This window comes from Rhizophagus irregularis, chromosome 24 (genome assembly GCF_026210795.1).
Source record: "Rhizophagus irregularis chromosome 24, complete sequence".
Classification (NCBI taxonomy): Eukaryota; Fungi; Glomeromycota; class Glomeromycetes; order Glomerales; family Glomeraceae; genus Rhizophagus; species Rhizophagus irregularis.
This window is the reverse complement of record NC_089452.1, coordinates 1,193,284-1,204,181: the sequence shown is the minus strand read 5'-3', so window position 1 is coordinate 1,204,181 and position 10,898 is coordinate 1,193,284. Positions and strand designations below refer to the sequence as shown.

Genomic DNA, 10,898 nt, shown 5'->3' with positions numbered 1-10,898 from the left:
AATTAAATAATAGTTTAATGAATATTAATACCGTATATATTTATAAAAATATTTAAATCAAAAAAAAAAGGCTTAAATTTTATTTTCTTGCAAAATTTAAATCAGAAAGGATAATTAAAAAAATATGACAATGATTATTGTGAGACTATTTTTAATGAATTTGAATGGATTCATATTAATCTAAACTAATTGATAATGATCTAATCATCTATTACTTTATTACAAACATATCCAAACGCATAAATATTAAAGTATTTAGATTTAGACATTTTTGATAAATAACCTCATCATCGTGACTTTTTATTTCAACGTTATTAATTAAGCTTGTTAAAGATTTAACTGGAATATTTTAGCTTTTAAAATTTGTAATAATGGTAAAAGATAAATTCTCGGAACGATACCATGATATACTAGTTGTATACCGATAACAATTTAATCCATTTAAAATATGAATGGATTTTGTAAATATTATTATAAAGATCTTTGATATAAAGTTGTAATAATGCAAATCCTTGATTCCGATAAATTATTTTTTCATTTGATAAATACGCTCAATATCAATTTCTCCTATTCCGTCTTCTTTAAGTAGTATTTCTAAGGATTTCTCCATAAAAATTGGAATAATATTTTCACTTCATGTTTTATTAACTGAAAGACATCTATTCTAAATCCTCAAATGTTGAAATAAAGAGCATCTCTGATGATTTTTTTTTAAAAAAAGAATTTCCTTTTACGAACACGCACATGTATTGTATATATTTCAACACAATGCATTTAATGCATTTTGGTGACTCTCAAATAATATTGGCGTAGCGTTTAATCCATTTGCAGCGACAAAATTTTTTTATTCTCGAAGAAACTTATAATTTATAATATAATTAATTTAACTAATGCTATTATTACATTTACGTGATAATATCCCACATTTCATTTATTACGTGATTTTTTTTTTACGATACCAAAGCTTCATATACCTTATTAATAGAAACTCAAGCCTATTAGAATTCTTAAAAATTAGATTATTGATACAAATAATTTTTAAAGGGACAAAAAGAAAGTTAAAATGCTTTTTTTTTAAAACGGAAAGATTGCATGTTATAAAATAAATATTTTAGTTTTAATTAATTAGGAGTTGAATCCGGACAAAAATATCTGATTAATTGAAACATTTAACCAGATAATAATATTTGGTTTATAACTTTATAACGTATCAAGTAAATTTTTTATTTTCCTTAAATTTGTAATATCAAATTGCTTGTAACAAATTTTATACATTTACTGAAATTACATTCCGTAATAACATAAAATTTTTAGCAAGTCACATTATTCATTTTTCCTGAAAATTAAAACATGCCTATTTATTTGTCACATTATTATCTAATATAAAAAAAACCTTTGATGATCTCCCGCAGTATACGCAAAAAGGATTATAAATTTTCTAAATTTAGATAAGCTCCAATATAATCGGTTAATAATTATCCGATTGAACTGCCGATTTTGAGACGATCAAATTCTAAAACAATTAAAATAATGACATGTAAAATAAAAAGTCGAATAAATATAGAAAGGTTCATACAAAAATGGCAAATATCGTTTGGAAACGTTCATTATTGTGTGCCTTTTTTAGTAACGCCAAAATACAAAGCGTCATTTCTAAACGTAATATTTACATAAAAGAATATTTCACTAACTTAATTTGGTAAGTTCAAATGGATAAAAAAAGTAATCATATAAAAAGCGTACATTTCGCACTTCAAAGAGATAAATTCAAATTTTCATTATATTTCTTACGGCTTTTAGTCTTTCACATCAAAAAATGTATCAAACGATCATTCTAGGATCCATTCTATTGATATCGCTTTATATTTCAAAGCGTATTCGCGAGACAAAATTGGTAAGAAAATAATTTTAATGAATATATATATTTTTTTTAGAGTTTTTTTTATTCTATTTTATTTATTTAGAATATGCCACCTCTTGCTCGTTATAAAATTCCAATTATCGGTCATACTTATAGTTATATTTTTAATTCCGAAGAATTCATTAAACAATGCAAAAAGGAGGTTAGTAAAATTGTAAAAGAATTTTTTGTCTTCTTTTTTTCTTCCGCGTCAAATCTATTAACTTCTTTCAATTATCGTTATTGATTAGTATGGTGATATCTTTAGTATATATGTATGGGGTCGAGTGAGAACAATTGTTGGTAATATATCCGCGTTTTTATTTATATACTACAAATAAATAATTTTAATCTTCGCAACTAATTAATTTTATATGTATTTGTATTTTAATAGGAAAAGAATATGCGCAAGAGATATTATCAAAAGATGATACGTTTAGTTTTTTTGTGGCATTTCGTAAAAGATTTCCGGGTGACGTATTACTTAAAAATTTGGGTGCTATAAGTCCAATAAAATTGCTTAAAGAACATGTTTTTCCTAAATTAAATTTTTATTCTGAGCGTATGCAAAAAAGTCTTCATCCAGCCACTCAAAAATATATCGATATCGATATTGGTGATCATGATGAACCAAAAGTTTTTAATAATATGTATTATTTAATGGCTAGAATTATTTCTACCCCTATTGCAAATATTTTAATTGGTGAAGTAAGTATATACAGCACGTACTATATTTTGTTTATCTTGATTCAAAAAAAATATATATATTTATTAAAAAAAAAATTTACTTTTTTTTATAGGAGGGATCATAAGATGATGAAATTATAACTACATTTGCGGAATTTACTAGGGATTTATCAATATTTTTAATAATTCCACCATTCCTTGATTTTATTTATCCAGGACTCCAAAATTATGTCAATCGTATTGTCATAAAATCAGGATTATATAATCCAGCAATTAAACACCAAGATATATTAATTAAACATATTAAAAAACAAGCTTGTAAACGTTTACAAGAGAAAGAAAAGTATGGAGATTCTTGGAAGCGTCCTGATGATTTCCTTCAAGATATTATGGAACAAGATGGCTTTGATTCTAATAATGTTGATTATTCATCATTAGCAGATAGAATATGTTCATTACTTTTCGCAGCGATTCATACGACAACAGGTGGTTGTGCAAATGCTTTTATGGATTTAGCATCTCGACCTCAATATATGCAAGAATTATATGAAGAACAATTGGAAGTACATAAAGAAGCTGACGAGGATGGTATACTTCCATTTGAAGCTCTTAATAAGATGAAAAAATTAGATAGTTTTATTAGAGAGTCATTAAGATTAACTGGACATATTGTAGCACTTGAACATGCTGTATTAAAAGATCATACGTTTCTTAATGGGTTGCAAGTACCAAAAGATCGTTTAGTTTATGTTTATGTTGATGATGTTAATCAAGATGAGTCGTTACAAGGACCAAATCCGAAGTCATTTGAACCGTTCAGGCATGTAGATGCAAACGCTTTAGCATCAAAAATTGGTAAAAATTATATGCCATTTGGAGGTGGTAAACACGCGTAAGTTTATGATAGTATTTAATTTATTTATTTTTTTTCAACTTTTTGCAAATATTAATTAACCCAAAAATTATTAAATTACTTAGATGCCCTGGAAGATATTTTGCTATAAACGAAATCAAATTTTTTATGCATAACGTTATCTTAAAATATAATTTCCGTACAGCAAGTGGTAAAGTTGAAGAAAGAAGGAGGGTCGGTCCACTAGCACTCCCAAGTTCTGGAGCAATTATTATTGAGAAGAGGGTTAAATGAAATTTAAAGAAAAAATGATTCAAGTTGTTGAATGGTATGGTATCAAAATTGTTGTTGATTTTTTAAAATCTCGATTTCTTATTATTATCTTCGTTTATAAGGACTAAAGATATTGGAAGTCAAATCTAATTAAGGGGTTAATTGAAATTTTTAAAAAAGAAATATGGTTCAAGTTGTAGAAATGGTATGGTATCAAATTATTGTTGTCATAAAATATTTTTATTTATTTATTTATTTTCTTTTTTTCATTGTTATACAAATTATTTTATTATTTTTATTTAAAGAATTAAAGTTATTGGAAGTCAAATCCAATTAGATCTTTACGTTGTAAATGTGAAATTATTTTTTTTTTCTGATAAGTTATCGTTATGAAATTTGGGAAAATAGTAACAAGTTTTAATACTTTATATTAGTTTTTATGATAAAATACTATGAATATTGTAAAATGTCAAAATAATGATTAATTTAATTAGAACATATGTTTCTTAGCGACACTTCGGATTTAATACTGGGTTCCGTTTCCCTATTTATTACATAACACTTTGGCATTAGTTCCTGGGATGTGGGAATTGTCGGACAACGGGACACGGCGTCATCACCAGGCGTAAAAGTATGTAGACTTTCGGATTTTTTTTTAAAATAAAAAAATAATATAGTAAATTAGTGATTTCTTTTTTACTATCATAGGTTTTGTTTTACTATTTTTTTCTTTTTCTTTTTAAAAAATCATCTGAATTAAATAAATTATCCCAAAAATAATATAATCTCCAAATAATAATTGAAAAAATTTTTTTTTTCCCTAAATAATAAATCTGGAGTTTTTTACCATTATTACCGTTATGTAAGCAAAAAAAAAAAGATGCTTTCCCATTTAAAGTTAAAATATTTTTTTTTAAAAAAAAAGTTGATTTACCTTTCACTATTATGCCCAACATCCAAGTAACCTTAGGGTAAATATAAAAAGCGTATAATTGTTTATTAATAATTTACTGATATAAAGTAGAAACATCTATAAAAATTATTATATAATAATAATTACATAAAAATATTACTGATTCACAAACTAATAAATAAGATATTTAAAATAAAAAAAAGAAATGAAAATAAAAAAAAATACCGATATTTATTTTTAAATATATAATAATAAAGTACCATGCTGACAAAACTCATCCTAATTTGTGTAATCATTAATAAGGTAGCAATAATTTTATCATAAAAGAAGCTATTGCTGTTATGAGAAAACGAAAGATAATACAACAATGAACCTTAAAGTGATTTACATTTCCCCCAAAAAAATCCTTCAGTCACGAAAACCTGTCAATGAAAAAATTAAAAACAAAAATTAACTCTAAACATATTTACTAAAATATCAATGAGTGTGTTAAAACGTTCACTTGTACTTCAAAAGGTAATATTCAGTTTATTAAGAATTCATAATGATATTTTAGTAAATAAATTATAAAAAAATATTTGCTATATTTGTAATTATATTTAGCTACTTAATGATACAACAATGATCGAACAGGAATTGACAAATTTTTTAATTTCGTCAGAAGAATGGAATAATATAATCATGTCATACATTTGAGGTAAAGGCTTTTTTCATTAAATTGTATTGCATTTTAAATTCAATCTCAATTATTTCTAAATACAATTTCATATATAATTTAAATTTTTCATAGACGCTTTCTTCCTCAATTCCGATATACAACGGTAAAGTCAATTACCCGACCCGACCAGACCTGACTTGACCTGAATGACTATTTACAAGTTGCAATCATCATGAAATTTTTAGATTGGTCCATGTAATTCTATATGAATTAATTCAGAAAATATGCGGAAAAGATATAAATAAAGAAATTCCATAATGTTAAAGAAATAGATTTAATGATAATAATAGGACCCCGAAATATATATGTAGAGGTCAGGTCCAGAAGTGGTCCAAAATACGCATTCTTTCAGGGCCGGAATTACGATAATTTCAGCCATTATCTAAATTAGGAAATATTATTTTGGCTGGGATTATCCACAAAAGGAATGATCTACATGATTTTTTTGACTCATTATACGCAAACTCTGACCTGACCCTTTTATGTATATTTCGGGGTCCTATAATAATAAGTCACAGCCAGGAGAGAAATACATCAGTGGATAGTACCAATATCTTACAAATACCCGACAACTGTTTTTGGCGTAGATCCACAAAGTTTGAAAATTAAAAGTATGGAATTCCATCTACTTTTGCTACTGTTCCATCTTTCGTACTCAATAAATAAATATGATAATTTAATATTATTCTCTGCCAACCAATCATGTATAAAATTCAACTCAATTACATAACCATTATTTAATTTTTTCAGAGGCCTAATTTTTTGAGTGTCCGCAGTTTTTGCTGCACTTTCTGTAGATATCATCAAAGATTATCCCAAGTCTTCTCATATTATTATCATATAGTATAAAGGTTACCATTTGCAAGTTTATATTATTAGTTCCATTTAATGAAGTAGAAAGACTTACTGTAGATCTTAGAAGAATGGTGGGATCGTCATTATGTTTAAATAAAGTGATATATTTTATGCTCAAGGTCTTTTTTTGAAAGTCAACCTATTTCTTCGAAACTTGTTATTAAAATCATATGTACTTCCTTAAGAAAATATGTGCTAAATTCATTTTTCAAGGGATGTGACTCCATATTTTTGTGTTTTTGTTATAAAAAATTGTTGCTACACTTTTTTCCTTTGCAAAAATTTTGGTCAAGTGACCCAAATTTATTGTTGTTAAATACCAGGTGTTAAATTTAATATTTCTTAAATAAATAGGCACTTTTTGCGGTCTCAATGATAGTATATATTATTATGGGTATTGTGTGATTCACTATCAACTTACAAATTTATTTATATAATGCTTGAAGTATGGATTTGGATATTGAACTGAAATATTTTAAACAAATTAAAAATGAAAATAAAAATATAAATAAATATAAATAAAAATTGCTTCAATAATTGTCAAACTTGTACAGCATATTGTAAAAACTACTATAGTAATGATTTTTATATGATATAGTAATAATTGATAAATAATCTAACAAATGAAGAATAATTATTATAATAGAATTATTAATCTTCAATCATACAATCAAAACCCTGAGACCCTTCTTGAACTAAAATTTCAGTAAGTTTGCGACTTGTATAACATGCCTGCGAATGATATTGTATCATAGAAGTATTTGCTTTTTCTTCTACTAAAGCTTTATTTGCTTCTACAAATTTTAACATATCATTTTTTAATTGACCATCAATATTAGGTACTATAAATTTGTAATTTCCATCCATATTTACTTTATAATATTCATTAATACATCTAATCCATTCAGATATAATATTTTCAAGCATTAATATGGTCGGCCTATTGGTAGGATTTAAATCCCAACATTTTTTCATTAATTCTATATAACATTTTGGAGTATTTTTCACAATTTTAGGACGTTTCCCTTCATAAACACTCAAGATAAAGTGATAGTCATGTGCTTCATGGCTAAATGGAGGGATGCCTGATGTAAATTCCCACATTATCATTGAAAAACTATAAATATCACTTGCTGGAGTATAGGGCTTTTTTCTTAATATTTCAGGCGCCATATAAGGTAAAACTCCATAAACTTCATTAACTTTATTATCAGAATCTTTTAAATCACTTATAGGTTTGCATAATCCTAAATCAATAATAAATAACTCATTGTAATCATCTGACATTAAAATATTACCATCATGAAAATCACCATGAATTAAATTTGATTCATGCATTACTTTAAGTCCTAATATGATTTTTTTCAATAATTGTAACTTATCTTGCCATTTGATTTTAATTATATCAGATAAGCATTTTCTCAAACTTCCTTTTTTTGCATAACTCATTACTATAATATAATTTAAATTATTTGGATCTTGGGTAAATCCAAAGAACTGAATAAATTTTGAAAATGATTTTTTCTGACAATTATAATGATATTTCCACTATGTAAATAACAAAAAAATTATCAAACTTTGTACAAGAAAATAAAGTTTGCTATTAACTATAAATACTATACCTCATTCAGAAATTCACTATTTAAACTTGATGAATTATTAAGTATTTTAAGAACAACTTCATAACATGTTTGTCTATTCCATTGTTGTTTATCAAAATTCCAATTAAAAATAGGTCCATCTGACCAAATAGCTTTATGAATTTCACTAAATCCTCCTTTATCATAATAATTAATATTTGACAATTTGTTATAAGGTATCCACTCTAAAATTTCATAACAATTTTTGGCATTTAGCTGTGTTCCTTGAACAAATTCATCAATAAATTTATTTTTACTAGTCCACTTTGAAAAATCTTGTTGAAATCGCTTAGTATTACATTGTTGGCACCATTGGTAGTCAGTATCTGGTTGCAAGCATTCATTACAATATTCAGCTTCATTTTTAGAATTTGTTTTGTTACTCTCTACTGCTATTTGACGCCAATAAAAGGCCCTTTCTAAATTCCTTTCTGTTCCTTCTCCATTTCTATAACATTTAGCTAAATTAAACATTGCATCAATATGACCCTTGTCTGCTGCTTTTTGATACCAATAAAAGGATTTTTCAAAATTCTTTTCTGTTCCTTTTCCATCTTCATAATATAAGGCTAAATTAAACATTGCTGTAATATGATCTTTTTCTGCTGCTTTTTGATACCAATAAAAGGATTTTTCAAAATTCTTTTCCGTTCCCTTTCCAAAATAATAATTATTGGCTGATTTGAACATTGCTGTAATATGATCTTTTTCTGCTGCTTTTTGATACCAATAAAAGGATTTTTCAAAATTCTTTTCCGTTCCCTTTCCATCTTCATAACATAACGCTAAATTAAACATTGCTGTAATATGATCTTTTTCTGCTGCTTTTTGATACCAATAAAAGGATTTTTCAAAATTCTTTTCTGTTCCTTTTCCGTTAAAATATCCATTAGCTAAATTAAACATTGCATTAATATGATCTTTTTCTGCTGCTTTTTGATACCAATAAAAGGATTTTTCAAAGCTCTTTTCTGTTCCTTTTCCATCTTTATAACATAAGGCTAAATTAAACATTGCATTAATATGATCTTTTTCTGCTGCTTTTTGATACCAATAAAGGGATTTTTCAAAATTCTTTTCTGTTCCTTTTCCGTTAAAATATCCATTGGCTAAATTAAACATTGCACTAATATGATCTTTTTCTGCTGCTTTTTGATACCAATAAAAGGATTTTTCAAAATTCTTTTCTGTTTCTACTCCATTACAATATTGAATGGCTAAGCAAAACATTGCATCAATATGATCTTTTTCTGCTGCTTTTTGATACCAATAAAAGGATTTTTCAAAGTTCTTTTCTGTTCCTTTTCCATCTTCATAACATAAGGCTAAATTAAACATTGCTGTAATATGATCTTTTTCTGCTGCTTTTTGATACCAATAAAAGGATTTTTTAAAATTCTTTTCTGTTCCTACTCCATTACAATAGTGAATGGCTAAGCAAAACATTGCATCAATATGATCTTTTTCTGCTGCTTTTTGATACCAATAAAAGGATTTTTCAAAATTTTCTCCTGTTCCTACTCCATTATAATATCGAATGGCTAAGAAAAACATTGCATCAATATGATCTTTTTCTGCTGCTTTTTGATACCAATAAAAGGATTTTTCAAAATTCTTTTCTGTTCCTTTTCCATTAGAATATCAATTGGCTAAATTAAACATTGCATTAATATGATCTTTTTCTGCTGCTTTTTGATACCAATAAAAGGATTTTTCAAAATTCTTTTCTGTTCCTCTTCCAAAATAATAATTATTGGCTAAACTAAACATTGCATTAATATGATCTCTTTCTGCTGCCTTTGGATACCAATAAAAGGATTTTTCAAAATTATTTTCTGTTCCTTTTCCAAAATAATAATTATTGGCTAATTTAAACATTGCTTTAATATGATTTTTTTCTGCTGCTTTTTGATACCAATAAAAGGATTTTTCAAAATTCTTTTCTGTTCCTTTTCCATCTTCATAACATAAGGCTAAATTAAACATTGCTGTAATATGATCTTTTTCTGCTGCTTTTTGATACCAATAAAAGGATTTTTCAAAATTCTTTTCCGTTCCCTTTCCAAAATAATAATTATTGGCTAATTTGAACATTGCTGTAATATGATCTTCTTCTGCTGCCTTTTGATACCAATAAAAGGATTTTTCAAAGTTCTTTTCTGTTCCTTTTCCATCTTCATAACATAAGGCTAAATTAAACATTGCTGTAATATGATCTTTTTCTGCTGCTTTTTGATACCAATAAATTGCTTTTTCTAAATTTTTTTCCGTTTCCTTTCCATTCTTATGATAGTTGGCTAAATTTAACATTGCTACTTTATCACCATTTTCTGCTAATTTTTCTAAAGAATTAATACATTCTTTACACCATAATTCTTCAGTAAAAAGTATATTGCAATACAAACAATTTTTGGTGCCTATTGCATCAATATTTTTATCTGAGATATTAGGTTTACAAAATTCAATTTCCATTTATATTTAGAAATTTGAAAATTTTATTATTTTCTAGAGACAAAAAATTTTCTGTAATACATCATGATTGAAACCACAAAAGGAATAATTAAACCAATTATGGCAAAAAATTTTATTGGCCACTTGATGCACTTATCTGACTCACTTGATGATCTGAATGTCAATCATTTTGACTAAAATTAACGTTAATTTTGGCCAAGATAATCGACATTCCGATCATCAAGTGGGTCAAATCCAATGGATCGCGGTATTACAGCATTAAAAAATTATGCTTGTGATCTAAGTCCCCAGAATACTTATTTATTTATTTTATTACTAAAAGAGTGTTAGAACCCAGACTATTACAAATAAAAGAAGGAAGAGTTCGAAAAAACTTGAAACTAATATATGTGTATAGACCTTTGTTCGTCATCCCCTACGGGACCCCACTCTTCGATCTGTACTATTTGATAAAGTAGGACTACGCTAAAAAATCAAATGGGAACCATGAAAAAACCATCCGAGAGAGTAGCGGCTATCTAAAAAAAGAAAGGTTAAAGGGCGGCTAATATAGTCAAACTTTACCTACAGTATGTGGTGAGCGAAGA

At 26.4% G+C, this 10,898-nt stretch overlaps 4 protein-coding genes across 5 annotated transcripts; 2 read left to right on the top strand and 2 right to left on the bottom strand.

The window, feature by feature from the left end:
• Window positions 1–1,816: 1,816 nt before the first annotated feature.
• OCT59_015980 (uncharacterized protein) lies at window positions 1,817–2,712 on the top strand (the record flags this gene model as incomplete). Its single annotated transcript, XM_066132177.1, has 5 exons — window positions 1,817–1,894; window positions 1,965–2,063; window positions 2,152–2,203; window positions 2,295–2,608; window positions 2,701–2,712. 5 exons carry the CDS (start codon window positions 1,817–1,819, stop codon window positions 2,710–2,712), a joined length of 555 nt encoding a protein of 184 aa, XP_066003191.1.
• Window positions 2,713–2,976: 264 nt separating this feature from the next.
• OCT59_015979 (uncharacterized protein) lies at window positions 2,977–3,863 on the top strand (the record flags this gene model as incomplete). The annotated part of the gene is made up of 4 exons (XM_066132176.1): window positions 2,977–3,479; window positions 3,566–3,651; window positions 3,744–3,768; window positions 3,836–3,863. The coding sequence occupies 4 exons, from the start codon at window positions 2,977–2,979 to the stop codon at window positions 3,861–3,863; spliced, it is 642 nt and encodes a 213-aa protein (XP_066003190.1).
• A 2,987-nt stretch (window positions 3,864–6,850) lies between these two features.
• On the bottom strand, window positions 6,851–9,393 carry OCT59_015978 (uncharacterized protein; the record flags this gene model as incomplete). Of its 2 annotated transcripts, XM_066132175.1 has the most annotated exons (3): window positions 6,851–7,179; window positions 7,498–7,650; window positions 8,139–9,393. In XM_066132175.1, the coding sequence occupies 3 exons, from the start codon at window positions 9,391–9,393 to the stop codon at window positions 6,851–6,853; spliced, it is 1,737 nt and encodes a 578-aa protein (XP_066003189.1). The 2 variants fall into 2 exon arrangements, with proteins under 2 accessions (XP_066003189.1, XP_025175817.2); XM_025311027.2 differs by lacking the exons at window positions 7,498–7,650; window positions 8,139–9,393 and having other exon boundaries at window positions 6,851–7,066.
• Window positions 9,394–9,480: 87 nt separating this feature from the next.
• On the bottom strand, window positions 9,481–10,311 carry OCT59_015977 (uncharacterized protein; the record flags this gene model as incomplete). Its single annotated transcript, XM_066132174.1, has 1 exon — window positions 9,481–10,311. One exon carries the CDS (start codon window positions 10,309–10,311, stop codon window positions 9,481–9,483), a length of 831 nt encoding a protein of 276 aa, XP_066003188.1.
• Between the last annotated feature and the right edge of the window lie 587 nt (window positions 10,312–10,898).